The sequence below is a fragment of the Haemaphysalis longicornis genome, unplaced genomic scaffold, assembly GCF_048455015.1.
Source record: "Haemaphysalis longicornis isolate Haplotype H1 unplaced genomic scaffold, Haemaphysalis longicornis Haplotype H1 scaffold_7, whole genome shotgun sequence".
In the NCBI taxonomy this organism is placed as follows: Eukaryota; Metazoa; Arthropoda; class Arachnida; order Ixodida; family Ixodidae; genus Haemaphysalis; species Haemaphysalis longicornis.
In genome coordinates, this window is record NW_027526422.1 from 71224193 (window position 1) to 71240077 (window position 15885).

Here is a 15885-nt window from a genome sequence, read left to right on the forward strand (position 1 = left end):
CGAAAGTTATTACCAGCCCCAGCGCTTGTCAAAAACTAACGCAGTTTCTTTTGGCGGTGTTCTGCAGTCAGTAAAAAAATAAGATAGAAAATAACTAAATAATTTGATAACTAAAGAATTGGTTGACGATTGCGAGACTCCTTAATGCGAAATTTGAACGCAGATAGAACTGCAGTCTTCTCGATGACGGCTGTTGTGAAAAAACAGAATACAAAGGGCCGGGACGTGCAGAGGGTACTACGAATTCTATTTACATAATGATGATGATAATGTTAGTATGCGCGGAAATCGGGGAACTTCTTTTCACAACATCTGCTGCGTCTCAGGACACTTAGTGATCGCGTCAGCAGCGAATGCACGACGGCGCGCGCTCCTCTGGCGTGATCTCGCAGCGCGTCGCCGCCGCCGAGCATGTCGTTGTAAATCGTGTTTGAACCTCCCGCGGAAATATCACGTGGTTTGGATGATCCACGCAACAAATAGGACGACAAAGTGCCGATGTATGTGCAGCACGCAGCGTGTGCTGGGCTTTTGTTCTTTTTGTGAACTTGGAAGAACAAGACGCTTGGACTCTTTTGCTGGACTCTTTTGTTCTTTTTGCGAACTTGAAAGAACAAGACGCTTGCTTTCATGGATGCCTGGTTTTGCGTCTCCTATCTCGGCGCCGCTACACGCCGAGACATGGTCTTTCCACATGTCTCGCGCGGTCTCGGCATACCTCCCTCTCCCTCACACTTTCGCAATACTTACCTCCTCCACTTAACTGCTCGCTCTAGCTATCTCGTCTATCTTCGGTGTCTTCTTCGTTCGCTCGGTTACAGCGAGGCTGACGCCGAGGGACGACGCAAAACCACAGTAGCGGATGCTAAGAGCTGCGCTTTGAAAAATGGAGTTTGTATTTAACAGATTTTACGAGCCGGCAAGTAGGAAGTGGGAGTTGGAAGTAGGAGTTGGCAGGTATGTGCATGCTGATTAGGTGATTTAGGTATGAGATTAGAGAAGTAGGAGGGCAAAGATTCTATCAGGCATGCCGAAGACAGGAGCTTGTAAAGTGGCGGGGAACTCTCCTCTCATGGCATACATGACCACATTAATTGGGGAACGTTTTCCCGCAGTCCGCGACTTCATGGAGCAGCGCAAGCGCTGCCTGAACGCGGTGCAACTTGTGGTAGCGTACGCGGCGCCCATCTACCTGCTGCCTTTGGTCGTGTCGGGAACCATGGTAAGAGTGCAGAAGTTCCGTTAACTCTAGGAGAGGAGCGACGCAGGCAAGAACGTAGATAACCATGCAGTACCACTAGAAACTGAAACAACGCCAGCAGTGCAGTACGCTAAGTTCTGCTTTGCACTAAGTGCGTTCTGCACGGAACGAACGAGGTTTAAGTGGTGTGAAAAAAAATTATAACTAAACATTTGTGTTATCCCACAAAAGCACTACTACGTGGGACATATCTTTGATCTCGGCATACATTACAGTGACCACTATCTGACATAAACGAATTCCTGAAAAATTTCGCCCTCAGACGTCGGTGGGCGGTCATATGTCATCATCTCGAGCTGCGCCGCACGTGGGTTGACACCGCGCGCAAAGCGGCGATAAACATGAAACGAACACCCGGTAAATTAATCATTACCTAACCTAAGCTGTTTGATGATGTTAAAGGGCAATTGCAGCGTCCAAACGTGACACAATTTGTGGTATAGTAGCTGAATTAGCACAACCCTCTGCGGCGGTGGCTCAGTGGCTAAGGCGTTGCGCTGCTGAGCACGAGATCGCGGGTTCGATTCCCGGCCGCGGCGGCCGCTTTTCTTATGGAGGCGACAAGCAAAAACGCCCGTGTGTGCGAGATTTCGGTGCACGTTAAGAATCCCCAGGTGATCAAAATTAATCCGGAGCCCTCCAGTACGGCGCGCCTCATAGCCTGCGTTGCGTCGGCGCGTTAAAACCTACAATCAATCAATCAATCAATCAATCAATCAATCAATCAATCAATCAATCAATCAATCAATCAATCAATCAATCAATCAATCAATCAATCAATCAATCAATCAATCAATCAATCAATTAGCACAAAAGTTATAGCGATTTCCCCCAACATAGGCTTCCAATACCCAAAAATGTTATTAGGCGTGTTATAAATAGCTATAATTTGAATATAAAGTTTAAATTCGGGTATATCCCTATGACCTGTCAAACGGGATCATTAAGAGTGTCGTGTGCAGCAGGAACTTAAGATTAATTTAAGCCCTCTACAATGTGCGCCGACACATCGTACGAAAGCACGTTTTTCAATTTCGCTTGCATCAGACCAGAAGATCTCCTCGGATGAAAAGGAATGAAACCACTTGGTGTTGGTGAAACCACTTGGCCCTTAAACGTCTGTAAGCTTCAGTATAATTGAAAGAAGAAAGGGCCAGCGACGCTTTACGCCATGTTTGACGAAGCAGAAACTTGCGCACAGTCGTGTGGGCCGTCAAACATAGTTTGTTTCAGTTGTCCTGCCGAAGCGTAACAGTATTGCCTGCACTTATCTGTGATATTTTGAAACAGAAGCTCAGACATACGTCGTGTAACGCAAAGTAAGCAGGAGACCCAGAAAATGAGAGAGAGAGAGAGAGAAAAAGAAAGAGGGAGGTACGTTATGTTTAGAGACGTGGAACATGCACGATGGAAGCGCTGTGAAACACTCCGTCCGAACTTATATACGTAGCTCTACACTGTAGTAGTATGTGGATCTACATGTATACACTGCCAATAAAGAGCTAAGCCCCACACCTAAATCCAGTTCCGTGGTATAAAAAAAAGAAATTCCGGCGTACCCATTCCAGCAGTATGACTATACAGTACTGGGATTGCAGAGGGTTTTAGGGTTTTTGTAGGGGACGAGCGAAGGCTGTCGGGATCAGAGTCCTCACCAACAACCGGTGATAAAATGCCCAGTAAATTATCCAAGTATAAATGATTTTGCAACAGCGGGCGGAGAATAAGCGCCTTTGCGATCCTTTACAATAAACACGTATGTTCCACGCACCTATGTTCCCAAATGATGAAGCCCAACGCACATTCTGTGCGCAGTCAGGAACACTCAGACACATTATCATCGAATACAGCCAGAACCCCAATTTGCCACCTTCACCCCCCCTGCATTCCATCGAGCAGTGGGAGGTGCTCCTGTCCAGCTCCTGCCTTTGCAATCAGATTTTGTTGGTTGGGAGAGCGGTAGCAGCCAGGACGGCGCATGGATACCTGTAAGAAGGCTCCACTTTCACCAAGAGACCGGGTCCAATAAAGAAGTTCTGCTCTGCAACACCTATTGCGTTTTCCCGCGTTGTAAGGTTGCAGTCGTGGAGATTTAGGGCTTGTAGTGACGTGCGTTACGGGAGGACTGCTGGTAAGCGTGTTTATAATGGTCTGACTGTGCTGCTGCAGGAGTCCCGCGCCGCCTACTTCCTGCTGCTGGTGTACGCGTGCTGGGTGCTGAACGTGATGCCCGCGCCCATGGCGTCGTCGGTGCCCTTCGTGCTCCTGCCGCTGCTGGGCGTCATGGACCCCTGCAGGGTGGCCGAGTACTACATGGACGTGCGTACGCCACAGCCGCCCGGTGTGAACCGCGCGTGGGCTCACTCGACCCCTTCATTTATTCAAACCGTAGCAATGGGGGAGATAGAGTGGCGGGTGGTGTGGGCAGCATTGCAAATCAGTGGGAACACTGAGACAGCTCGGTTTGGGGCAACGCATTACTTTTCCCTGATAGTATCACAGCGACTAAAACGAACCCAAAAGTAGCGGAGGACATAAGTTGAGAGACACGACAGCGTTACTTCGTCGACGAGAGACCATTTTGAAAGGGAGCTGGTCCGTTTACCATGCACGCTTTCCAAGCTCCGAAGGCCAACCAAGAGAGCGAGAAAACGTTTGGTATTCCGTGGCACACGAATACAATGACCCATTGGCGCCAACGCCGACCAGGGGACAAAGAACTCATCGGCCCAGGAGCGCGCGTGCTAAAACCGCGGGTCCTGTTGTTCTTCTCCAACTTACTACTTGGTCGGCGAGCCTACCGAAGCATCGCAGCCGTTTCCAGGCGCAGGCAGCTGCGCTCGCTTCTAGTTTGCCTGCCGCCATTTTAGTAACCAACTGGCGGTGATGGCGTCGTTTCCGAGACAGCCTGAGGAAGCACGACTGAGGAGCACCACGGTAAATCGCTGTGTGAGGGTAATAACGCTATGGCATTAATAAACTCCTCGCGTCACTTCAACTTAACGCGTCGCCTCCTCTTCCTGTGCCAGGTCTGCATGCAAGCCAAACCGACGCAAACGGCGTTCAGTGTCCTCAAGGGCGCCTGGGCGTGCGCTGCAGGAGGCCATGCTGTTCATCATGGGCGTCTTCCTGCTGGCGCTGGCCGTGGAAGGGACCAACATGTACAGCCGCGTGGCCCTGAGCGTCCTGGGCGCGGCCGGCGCGGGCGTGAAGGCGGTCTTCACGAGCATCGTGGCTCTGTCGTTCTGCAGCACGCTGTTCTTTAAGAACGTCATGTCCACGCTCATCGTGATGCCCGTGGTCGAGAGCACCATCGTCGAGGTGGAACACGACGCGCTCACCAGCGCCCGGCGCCGGCGGCTTCTGCGCAAGGCGTCCGTCCTGGCTCGCCTCACCGTCCAGGCCCCCGAGCAGCTCGAGGATGTGATGGGAGGCTCCTCGGTACCGCTGCAGCTGCCGTCCGGCCGCCGCGAGAGCCACTCGAGCCTGCAGGCCACCATGCTGCCAACGGTCGACTCGGGCACCTCGAGCGCCCACAACAGGGGAGTGTTCGGTGAGCGAAAGACGGGGCCAGCATTGCGTTTCATACCAGAGTCCTTCAATGAAGGATTCTGATAATATGTACTAAAGGTAATCTGACGCCAGTGTGTAACCGAGCTGCGCTTCAACGTGCGTTCCGTAATGTACAGGGTTACGTTCCACCTGTCCTTGGCATGCCTGCTGAACCGGCTGAAAAGTTGCCTGTGGCTGGAAAAAGAAACAAGAATCACATTGTAAATGATTATTTAAATTTGTTTGTTAGGCAAACGCAGTTCCAGAGGATTATTTGTTAGCGAATATTTACAAGCAATATGTAATACAAGCAAGGAACACATGTTATATCTTTTGTCGACTTCGACTTCAAGAGTGAAAAGAGTCCATGTGGCTAGCCAAGCCAACTGAGAGAGGGACGTTGCTAGCTGCTATGGGTGCGACCATGACGGCATGAAATTGCAGCATCCATGGTACAAGCTACCACCGAAAATTACACAATTGTACTCCACAACTGAACTCCACAAACCGCCCACTATCTTCGTGCGGCAGATCTTGAGCGTACCATCTTCGTTGTTTTATATCGGCATTGCTGCGTTGGAACATTGCCCACATGTCGATTTTTGCAATACTGTGCCGGAACCCGGGATCGCTTGATGCCTTGTAAGTATACAATTGTGTGTAGCGCACTTGGAGTGCGTAATACTGTAAGAATAGAAAAAAAAGTTAAATGGCACCCTGTGCCAACTGGAACAGCCACCTCGCAGCCAACCAAGAGCCAAAACTAATAAATAAATAAATAAATAAATAAATAAATAAATAAATAAATAAATAAATAAATAAATAAATAAATAAATAAATAAATAAATAAATAAATAAATAAATAAATAAATAAATAAATAAATAAATAAATAAATAAATAAATAAATAAATAAATGACACAGGAATCATGGCCCTTTTACTTGAGCATACGCGATATGGATGCAGAAACAGTGGCATTCAAACGTGGGGATTTTCTTCTCGGTATACCCGGCACAAACATAATTCAAACTAGCGTTTGAAGAACGGCCGTGTGCCGGTGGTAAGATGCTTGTCCTCCTCTTCTCTTCACCAGGACAGCGTAGGAGGAGCAGCGTGGTAAGCGTCGACTTCGCGGAAAAGCTTGAGCAGGAGACACAGTAAGTGTGTCTTGCCGGCCTTTTTAAAATATAAACGAGTTGTAAGCAGCTTTGAGTATCCGAGAGCTATTTCGTTCGGTAAGAAATTTCATTAAATCGAGAAACTCTTGTTAGTAGCCGCAGCGTAAGATTAGGTGTGTTAATCGGGGAATTCGTATCTTTACCCGAGCGAGAAGCCTCACGGGGCCATGAAGACAAAATACAATTTTCTTGCAATAAAAACGCTGGCTTGTCTCGATAACGACACCAAAAAGATTTTATCACGTTTTTCAAACAAACAATGGAGGTGGTGAGAAAAAAATGAAAGCCGTTCCACTCAATGTGAAAGCTGTCGGAAGTGCAGAGCAGTGATTCGCCATAATGAGCTGTAGCGCCGTTATCCGCTCACTGGTACCACCCAATGTAATTCAAATTTCCCGCCTTCACAGTGCTCGCGCGCCCCCTGCCTGAAACTGCGCCAGCGGGAGTTCTGGGGCGGTATTCTCGAGTTTTGTCCCTTTTGCGTCCCTTTCAAAAGTGTCCCTTTTGTCGAGCCCTGATTGGCTAAAAGCAAACAACCGGAAGTGACGTAACGCAAGCGCAACAAACCTACTGCCAACGCACACTGCTTAACCGGAAGTACGTCACGATGAAAGGGCCTCAAAAGGGACGTTTTCAAAAGGGACAGTTACGAGAATACCGCCCCTGCTCTTTTTGTGCTTGCTTTTCCTCCCGCTCGTGCCGGCATTGCACTGCCACGTTTTTTTTTTTTTTTTCGCTTACTGCCGTAAAAACGCACCCAACGAGCGTTCCTAACTAAATGAGCGCGGGCGCTGCCGTTTGAGTCATGCCTCAAATGCACCTGCAGTTTTCTTTGCCCTACACAACGAGGAGATGTATGACAATTGCCAGCGGTTCACACGTTTCGAAGGATTATGACTATATAAACCGCTTGGTTTTTGGAGCCTCTGTGGGACGCCGCGACGACAGCCGCTACGGCGGAACGCCGTGTGGCCCAACTTCGTTCGGTCCAGCGAGCGAGCTACGACGACAAGGCCAGCCCCTAATTTTAAGTGCTCTTCACTTAAAATTATGGAGTGGTGACTTCCTGGCCACTTTCCGTAATTTCTCTATGACCTCACAGAATCTTGCTTGTACGATTGACTGCAGCTAACCTGAACCACCGCCAAGAAACATGACCGGGTGATTGTAGTGGGGCCTCTCTATTTACGTTTGACCGCGTCACTTCAATGCTAACGTGCAGTTAACGCACTGGTAACTATCACACTAAACATTTTTACACCCTTATCGCCTAAAAAGGGTGTAGTATAGTGGGATAAGGGTGCTGCAAAGTCATTACGCCGTTTTATGTTCCAACGCCCTAATTTGTAGTGTTACACCCTTTTTGTTCGGCAAAAAAGTGTTGACCGACGCAACACCATCAGTTTTCTTTATGGTGTTGAAAGGGTGCGAAATTGTTGTTCAGTTGCAAAGGAAGCAACGAAGCTGGGGTACACCTAGCTTCCTCCTGTTTCGCTAAGTTTGCTAGGTTTTCCTAGCTTTGCTAAGTTTTGTTAAGTTTCGCGATGTTTTTGCTAGGCTAGGCAAGTTTCTGAAGGGGGAGGTCAAGTTTAGCGGGATTTCACAACGCCGTTGCGGTCGGTACCCCCTCCCAGTGAAAACAGACCCCAGTTGGAAACAAGCTAAGTCGACCCCCAGCTCCGCTGTTTCTCTAACATTGCACCACTAGTGAAGCTGCATGATTTTTTTTTGCGGTTTAGTACTAGTAGCCCGAAAGGACTATCACTTTTAAAACAATGTAGTAAAGAGTACGCATACGCATGTGTCCGTTCTCACACTCGAGCAGGTGCGAAAGCCGGCTTCACTCTTATAATACCGTATCTGCGGTGGTGCACCCTTTACAGGCGGCGCAGTTTTCTTGGTTTTATTTTTTTTGCTAACGTCACCAGACCAAGCTCAAGACTAAACAGCTCCGCTGCTAAAAAATTATGTCAATTCATATTGTTTTAAACACCACCAGGTACTTCAAAACATTCCTTCGCTCGTGGAAAATGTTCAGCTTCACCCCTTTAAGAGGGTAGTTACCATCCAGCATTCGGTTCCCGACTGACTCCCAAATGGCGCTACGTAAGCTCCCGAAACCGTTCACCCTCTGGTTTATCAGATTCAACATATGATTAGTCTGCTTGCTCGCAATGGTACCTCTGTACGTGTTGCGTGGATACCGGGACGCATGGCCCAGGGTTCCGGTAACCAGGCTGCCCATGACGCAGCGCAGGAGAGTCTTCAACTAACTCCTCCACTGGTTGATGGCCCTGCTCCCCCACTCTCCCTCAGGCAACAGCTGGTTCACGCTCGCCAGGCTATAGGCACAACCGCCTTGCCACTGCTGCTCCTAGGCACAACCGCCTTGCCACTGCTGCTCCTGTATGTTTCCTGCATAACGCCCCATCACTAGCTCGTCCCGCCGAAGTTTTTGCTAACAAAGTTCGCGCGAACGCTGCATTGACCTTCCACATCACACGCAAATGACATCACCCGACGGCCGATCCTCCGCCCTACTGCCCGCACTAGGCAAATCTGACCCAATTTATTTGGCACTGCTCTAATTACCAATCCTTCCACCCCATCCTCTTGAATGCCCTACCCAATCTAAGAAAAATACTCCCCCCCCCCTTGACACTCAGCGACCCCGATTTCCTCACTGCCCTTGGGAGCTTTGCTCTCGAGACTGGCCTCCGCGAAGGTCTATCCTAGCCGGGGTCTATCACCCTAGCTGTGCATTCAGGAACTGATTATTCCTTTCAAGTGAACGTCACCTCCTGACCATCTCTCCTTTCCTCTTTTCCCAACCTCTCCTATCCGGCCCCTGGGCCCTCATTGTGTTGTTCAGAAAAGTCCTTCACTCGCTCCTCGGAGGTCTTTTACAAACCTTAGGTTCCAACACCCTTGCAGCTTTACACCCATGTGGCAAAAAGGGTGTTGAAATAGTGAACACCTTTCTGGGAGGGTGTTGAAAGGGTGTGGAATGGGTGCTTTGTATTTCATAAAATTCCATAACTTATTGAACATAATACCTACACCATTTTTCACGCACCCTCTCACGATTAAAAAGGTTTTGAAAATGCGCAAGCTGACTTGGATATGCTGACATTAAAACGCATAATTCCCAAATTAGCGCTAAAGTGTTTCATTGATGGGGTTACCGACTCTATCAGAGGGCCTTCGTCTGCTGGCTATGAAAGCAAGAGTAAAAGCAAGGTAACATATTCGCTCTCCCTGTGCATTCCGCTGGTTTTCTTGCTTAATTCATTTGTGGTCTGTTGTGTTATCGGATTTGTGCATCGTGGTGCTGCAGAATATGCGCTTATCTATCAGCGCTGGCCGCGGACTGTTCTGCTTGTGACGTCGATTCCTCGGTGTGATAGTGGCTCGAGAGAGAGAGAGAGAGAGAGAGAGAGAGAGAGAGAGAGAGAGAGAGAGAGAGAGAGAGAATACTTTATTTCCATTCAAAAGGGAAGGGGAAACGGGGGTGGCGGGGAGGCTAAGAGCCGCCTCGTTCCAGGCAGCTTCTGGTGGCCTTCAAGATGAAGTCCGCCAGACTCCTCTGCTCCTCCAACTTGGTTGCAATAGTCAGCCACTCTCTAGTGAGATGTGCCCTAATTCGCTTGGTGTCTGGGCAGACCCACAGGATGTGGGTTTGATCCTGCGGTACCTTACAGCGTGCACAGTTTGGGAGGGGTGTGTGTGTGTATGGTTTCTGTAAAGGTGAAGTAGAGCTGGCGTGAAAAACGTGTTTGTCTGGGCTTGACGAAGGGTAACCTGTTCCTGCAGGGTCAGTCTCGGATGAGGTGACGGCAGACGTCTCTTATCGGGTAGGTAGGCCTTTAGTGTGAGGGTAGGGGACTAGGGTTCTGGACTTGGTCACTGATGTCGGGAGCCCGGAGAAGGGTTTCGCGGGCGAGCAGGTCAGCTCCTTCATTCCACGGCATGCCAGTGTGCCCAGGGATCCTGTACACCCTAACTGGTCCTTTGACAGCAGAAAAAAGGGGTAACGCATTTGGATGGCTAGTATTTTGGCCCAAAAGAATGCATGCTTTTTTCGAATCGGTGTAAATATTGGTGATTCTATTAGGTTCGGATTGGTGAGCTGCTGCGAGGGCTATGACGAAAATTTCCGCCTCCTCCACTGTGTGGCAGTTGCGGAGATCAGTGTTCGTTTCTCCTTTGGTGGTCACGTATAGCAATCGCACACATGTTGCCTCTCTTGGCCGCGTCCGTAAAGACATGAGTATTATTCGGATCTCTTGCGATCTTTTTGCAAAAGTAGCTGGCTCGAATTTTTCTGCGGGTGAAGTTTTTTTCTACATCCATATGCCGTGGAATTGGGGCTACGTGTAGGTGCTGCAGAACGTTTTGCGGAATAGGGGTTGCATCGCATCGGTTCCTCCGGCTTGGGTTATATCCCAATTCAGTCATGACGAGGCGGCCTGCTTGGGTGGATTCGAGTCGGCGTAACTGATTATATCTGTGCACTGCGATGACTTCTTCAACCTTGTAAACTATTCCCGTAGCATACAGGCTTTCATTTTTAGTGTTGATGGGAAGGCCTAATGCTAACTTCGTGGTTTTCCTGATTAGCGTATCAAGTCTATTTTCAAGGGTTTTTGTAAAATTAACATAGGGTATTTGGTATCGAATTCTACTGGTGATGAGTGCATCCCGTAGTTTGAGAAGCTGCTTCCTTCAAGCCCCGGTTTTTGTTAGTGACCATTCTCATTATGTGGAGGGTTTGCTCCCCTTGCTTGAGTATGTGGTTGACTGCTTTGTGTCCACCTCCGTCTGCCTGTATATGAAGTCCAAGGATTTTGATGCTGGATTGCGGTTCGATTGGTTTGCCTTGATATGTGAGCCGCACAGTGGGCGGCTTTCACCGCGGGTTGTGTACGAGGAGAAGGTCTGTCTTTTCGGCGGAGCATCCAAGTACGATCCTCTTCGCGGAGTCCTCTACCGCATGCAGTGCGTTTTGAAAGTTGTCCTGAATTTGTCCCGCGTTGCCTGAATTGGTCCAGATTGTGATATCGTCGGCGTACAGAGAATATTTAATATCGGAAATTGCGGCGAGGGCTCTATGAATTTTTAGCATTGTAAAGTTGAAGAGTGTTGGCGACAGGACAGATCCTTGAGGAATACCTCTCTGGGGATGGGAAATAGGGCTCGAGCCTGTATATAAGCACTGCCGCTCTTCCTTCCTTTTGTTAGACTGTTTCGTTGTGTGACGGAATAAACACGTGTTGCACTTAGCCAGCGTGTGCTACCTGCCGGTCCCGCCCCTGCTTCTGCAAAGGCGCAATAGTCTAAGTGAGACTTGTGCGTGCTGAATGTGTCATGATCTGTCATGCTGCGCGCTCAGCCGATCCACATTGTCGCGCGTAGCTGCGCTACCCACACCCTTATTTTAGGATGTTAAGCAGCCTTATACCCTCTTTTTAGGGTGTTTACAACCACAATGTTTTTTCATCCGTATACCCTTATTTATTCAAAACACCTTTTAAAGGTGTCTGCCATGGGACAAAATTTGTACACCCTTTTCGACCTAAAAGGGGTGTGAAAAAGTGTGTGTTTTGAAGGCGAGTTCTTTCACACTGAATTAAGTTTCGCTTCGTCTTCAGGACCCATTTCAGTCTGGCGTTATTTTTCGTGTCCACGCACGCAGTGACCCATCGTCCTTTTGCCTGCAGGAAGTACATCCTCATAAGGCGTGTACTGCTTCTGTCGGTTGCTTACGCGACGACGCTGGGGGCCATCGGCTCGGTGTTCGGCAACCCGGCCTGCCGAATTCTGCGCACGGTTCTCGAAGAGTAAGTGCGTCCTTCCTGGCTGTCTATGCTTGGGTCGTGCCCTAAATATGCTCCCACGCACGCGTATGTTCACGCGTGTGACTGATGATATTTGAACAAGAGGAACTTGTTGAATTGAAATAGGGAAGAATGACAATAATCAAGACACGCAGAGGCAGGCTCAGCAGAAGTAGTTTGTTTGTCTATTTTGTTGCCTGAGACTGGATGTTCTAAATGTTACGTAAAAATTAAAAGAAAAAAAATTATATGGCCCCAATTAGAATTTAAAGCCGTAAGTGTACTCATAGTAGCAGCAAAGCTGTTGAGCAAATCGTTTGTCCCGCAGTTTTCAAAATACTAAGAAAATGCCGAGCGCTCTCCATTGTCGTCGTGTTACTTATGACCTGTGGCAAAATGACGCAATAATAATAAAAAGCTCGTGCACGCTTGTCTCGAGCGCACGTCGTCATGCACAGTTAGGGAAATTGGGCAATATTTGCAAAAAAAAACACTCCTGCTTTCGCCGCGTGCCTCGAGCGCACGTTCGTCAAGCCAGGCGTGCCCACCTAAGGATGGCCACACACAAAAAACTGCTTTCGCCGCGTGCCTCGAGTGCAAGTTAGTCAAGCCAAGCGTGCCCACCTAAGGTTGGCAAAAAACACTCCTGCTTTCGCCGCGTGCCACGAGCGCACGTTCGTCAAGCCAAGCGTGCCCACCTAAGGTTGGCAAAAAAACACTCCTGCTTTCGCGGCGTGCCTCGAGTGCAAGTTAGTCAAGCCAAGCGTGCCCACCTAAGGTTGGCAAAAAAAAACACTCCTGCTTTCACCGCGTGCCACGAGCGCACGTTCGTCAAGCCAAGCGTGCCCACCTAAGGTTGACAAAAAAAAAACACTCCTGCTTTCGCCGCGTGCCACGAGCGCACGTTCCTCAAGCCAAGCGTGCCCACCTAAGGTTGGCAAAAAAACTCCTGCTTTCGCCGCGTGCCACGAGCGCACGTTCCTCAAGCCAAGCGTGCCCACCTAAGGTTGGCAAAAAAACACTCCTGCTTTCGCAGCGTGCCACGAGCGCACGTTCCTCAAGCCAAGCGTGCCCACCTAAGGTTGGCAAAAAAACACTCCTGCTTTCGCGGCGTGCCTCGAGTGCAAGTTAGTCAAGCCAAGCGTGCCCACCTAAGGTTGGCAAAAAAAAACACTCCTGCTTTCACCGCGTGCCACGAGCGCACGTTCGTCAAGCCAAGCGTGCCCACCTAAGGTTGGCAAAAAAACACTCCTGCTTTCGCTGCGTGCCACGAGCGCACGTTCGTCAAGCCAAGCGTGCCCACCTAAGGTTGGCAAAAAAACACTCCTGCTTTCGCCGCGTGCCACGAGCGCATGTTCCTCAAGCCAAGCGTGCCTACCTAAGGTTGGCAAAAAAACACTCCTGCTTTCGCCGCGTGCCACGAGCGCACGTTCCTCAAGCCAAGCGTGCCCACCTAAGGTTGGCAAAAAAACACTCCTGCTTTCGCTGCGTGCCACGAGCGCACGTTCGTCAAGCCAAGCGTGCCCACCTAAGGTTGGCAAAAAAACACTCCTGCTTTCGCCGGGTGCCACGAGCGCACGTTCCTCAAGCCAAGCGTGCCCATCTAAGGTTGGCAAAAAAACACTCCTGCTTTCGCCGCGTGCCACGAGCGCACGTTCCTCAAGCCAAGCGTGCCCACCTAAGGTTGGCAAAAAAACACTCCTGCTTTCGCCGCGTGCCACGAGCGAACGTTCCTCAAGCCAAGCGTGCCCACCTAAGGTTGGCAAAAAAACACTCCTGCTTTCGCCGCGTGCCACGAGCGCACGTTCCTCAAGCCAAGCGTGCCCACCTAAGGTTGGCAAAAAACACTCCTGCTTTCGCCGCGTGCCACGAGCGCACGTTCGTCAAGCCAAGCGTGCCCACCTAAGGTTGGCAAAAAAACACTCCTGCTTTCGCCGCGTGCCACGAGCGCACGTTCCTCAAGCCAAGCGTGCCCACCTAAGGTTGGCAAAAAAACACTCCTGCTTTCGCCGCGTGCCACGAGCGCACGTTCCTCAAGCCAAGCGTGCCCACCTAAGGTTGGCAAAAAAACACTCCTGCTTTCGCCGCGTGCCACGAGCGCACGTTCCTCAAGCCAAGCGTGCCCACCTAAGGTTGGCAAAAAAACACGCCTGCTTTCGCCGCGTGCCACGAGCGCACGTTCCTCAAGCCAAGCGTGCCCACCTAAGGTTGGCAAAAAAACACTCCTGCTTTCGCCGCGTGCCACGAGCGCACGTTCCTCAAGCCAAGCGTGCCCACCTAAGGTTGGCAAAAAAACACTCCTGCTTTCGCCGCGTGCCACGAGCGCACGTTCCTCAAGCCAAGCGTACCCACCTAAGGTTGGCAAAAAAACACGCCTGCTTTCGCCGCGTGCCACGAGCGCACGTTCCTCAAGCCAAGCGTGCCCACCTAAGGTTGGCAAAAAAACACTCCTGCTTTCGCCGCGTGCCACGAGCGCACGTTCCTCAAGCCAAGCGTGCCCACCTAAGGTTGGCAAAAAAACACTCCTGCTTTCGCCGCGTGCCACGAGCACACGTTTCTCAAGCCAAGCGTGCCCACCTAAGGTTGGCAAAAAAACACTCCTGCTTTCGCCGCGTGCCACGAGCGCACGTTCGTCAAGCCAAGCGTGCCCACCTAAGGTTGGCAAAAAAACACTCCTGCTTTCGCCGCGTGCCACGAGCGCACGTTCCTCAAGCCAAGCGTGCCCACCTAAGGTTGGCAAAAAACACTCCTGCATTCGCCGCGTGCCAAGAGCGCACGTTCCTCAAGCCAAGCGTGCCCACCTAAGGTTGGCAAAAAAACTCCTGCTTTCGCCGCGTGCCACGAGCGCTCGTTCCTCAAGCCAAGCGTGCCCACCTAAGGTTGGCAAAAAAACACTCCTGCTTTCGCAGCGTGCCACGAGCGCACGTTCCTCAAGCCAAGCGTGCCCACCTAAGGTTGGCAAAAAAAACACTCCTGCTTTCGCCGCGTGCCACGAGCGCACGTTCCTCAAGCCAAGCGTGCCCACCTAAGGTTGGCAAAAAAACACTCCTGCTTTCGCCGCGTGCCACGAGCGCACGTTCGTCAAGCCAAGCGTGTCCACCTAAGTTTGGAAAAAAAACACTCCTGCTTTCGCCGCGTGCCACGAGCGCACGTTCCCCAAGCCAAGCGTGCCCACCTAAGGTTGGCAAAAAAACACTCCTGCTTTCGACGCGTGCCACGAGCGCACGTTCGTCAAGCCAAGCGTGCCCACCTAAGGTTGGCAAAAAACACTCCTGTTTTCGCCGCGTGCCACGAGCGCACGTTCGTCAAGCCAAGCGTGCCCACCTAAGGTTGGCAAAAAAACACTCCTGCTTTCGCCGCGTGCCACGAGCGCACGTTCCTCAAGCCAAGCGTGCCCACCTAAGGTTGGCAAAAAAACACTCCTGCTTCCGCCGCGTGCCACGAGCGCACGTTCCTCAAGCCAAGCGTGCCCACCTAAGGTTGGCAAAAAAAAAACACTCCTGCTTTCGCCGCGTGCCACGAGCGCACGTTCCTCAAGCCAAGCGTGCCCACCTAAGGTTGCCAAAAAAACTCCTGCTTTCGCCGCGTGCCACGAGCGCACGTTCCTCAAGCCAAGCGTGCCCACCTAAGGTTGGCAAAAAAACACTCCTGCTTTCGCAGCGTGCCACGAGCGCACGTTCCTCAAGCCAAGCGTGCCCACCTAAGGTTGGCAAAAAAAACACTCCTGCTTTCGCCGCTTGCCACGAGCGCACGTTCGTCAAGCCAAGCGTGCCCACCTAAGGTTGGCAAAAAAACACTCCTGCTTTCGCCGCGTGCCACGAGCGCACGTTCCTCAAGCCAAGCGTGCCCACCTAAGGTTGGCAAAAAAACACTCCTGCTTTCGCCGCGTGCCACGAGCGCACGTTCCTCAAGCCAAGCGTGCCCACCTAAGGTTGGCAAAAAAACACTCCTGCTTTCGCCGCGTGCCACGAGCGCACGTTCCTCAAGCCAAGCGTGCCCACCTAAGGTTGGCAAAAAACACTCCTGCTTTCGCTGCGTGCCACGAGCGCACGTTCGT

At 50.8% G+C, this 15885-nt stretch overlaps 1 protein-coding gene across 1 annotated transcript in view; it reads left to right on the forward strand.

The window, feature by feature from the left end:
- The first annotated feature begins 1126 nt into the window (after positions 1 to 1126).
- Positions 1127 to 15885, forward strand: part of LOC144146340 (sodium-dependent low-affinity dicarboxylate transporter 1-like) — a 58373-nt gene continuing 43614 nt past the window's right edge. The window contains exons 1-5 of the mRNA XM_077678296.1: positions 1127 to 1222; positions 3431 to 3580; positions 4361 to 4814; positions 5907 to 5970; positions 11712 to 11831. Coding sequence (XP_077534422.1) covers positions 1127 to 1222; positions 3431 to 3580; positions 4361 to 4814; positions 5907 to 5970; positions 11712 to 11831 — 884 coding nt within the window. The remainder of the gene's footprint in view (positions 1223 to 3430; positions 3581 to 4360; positions 4815 to 5906; positions 5971 to 11711; positions 11832 to 15885) is intronic.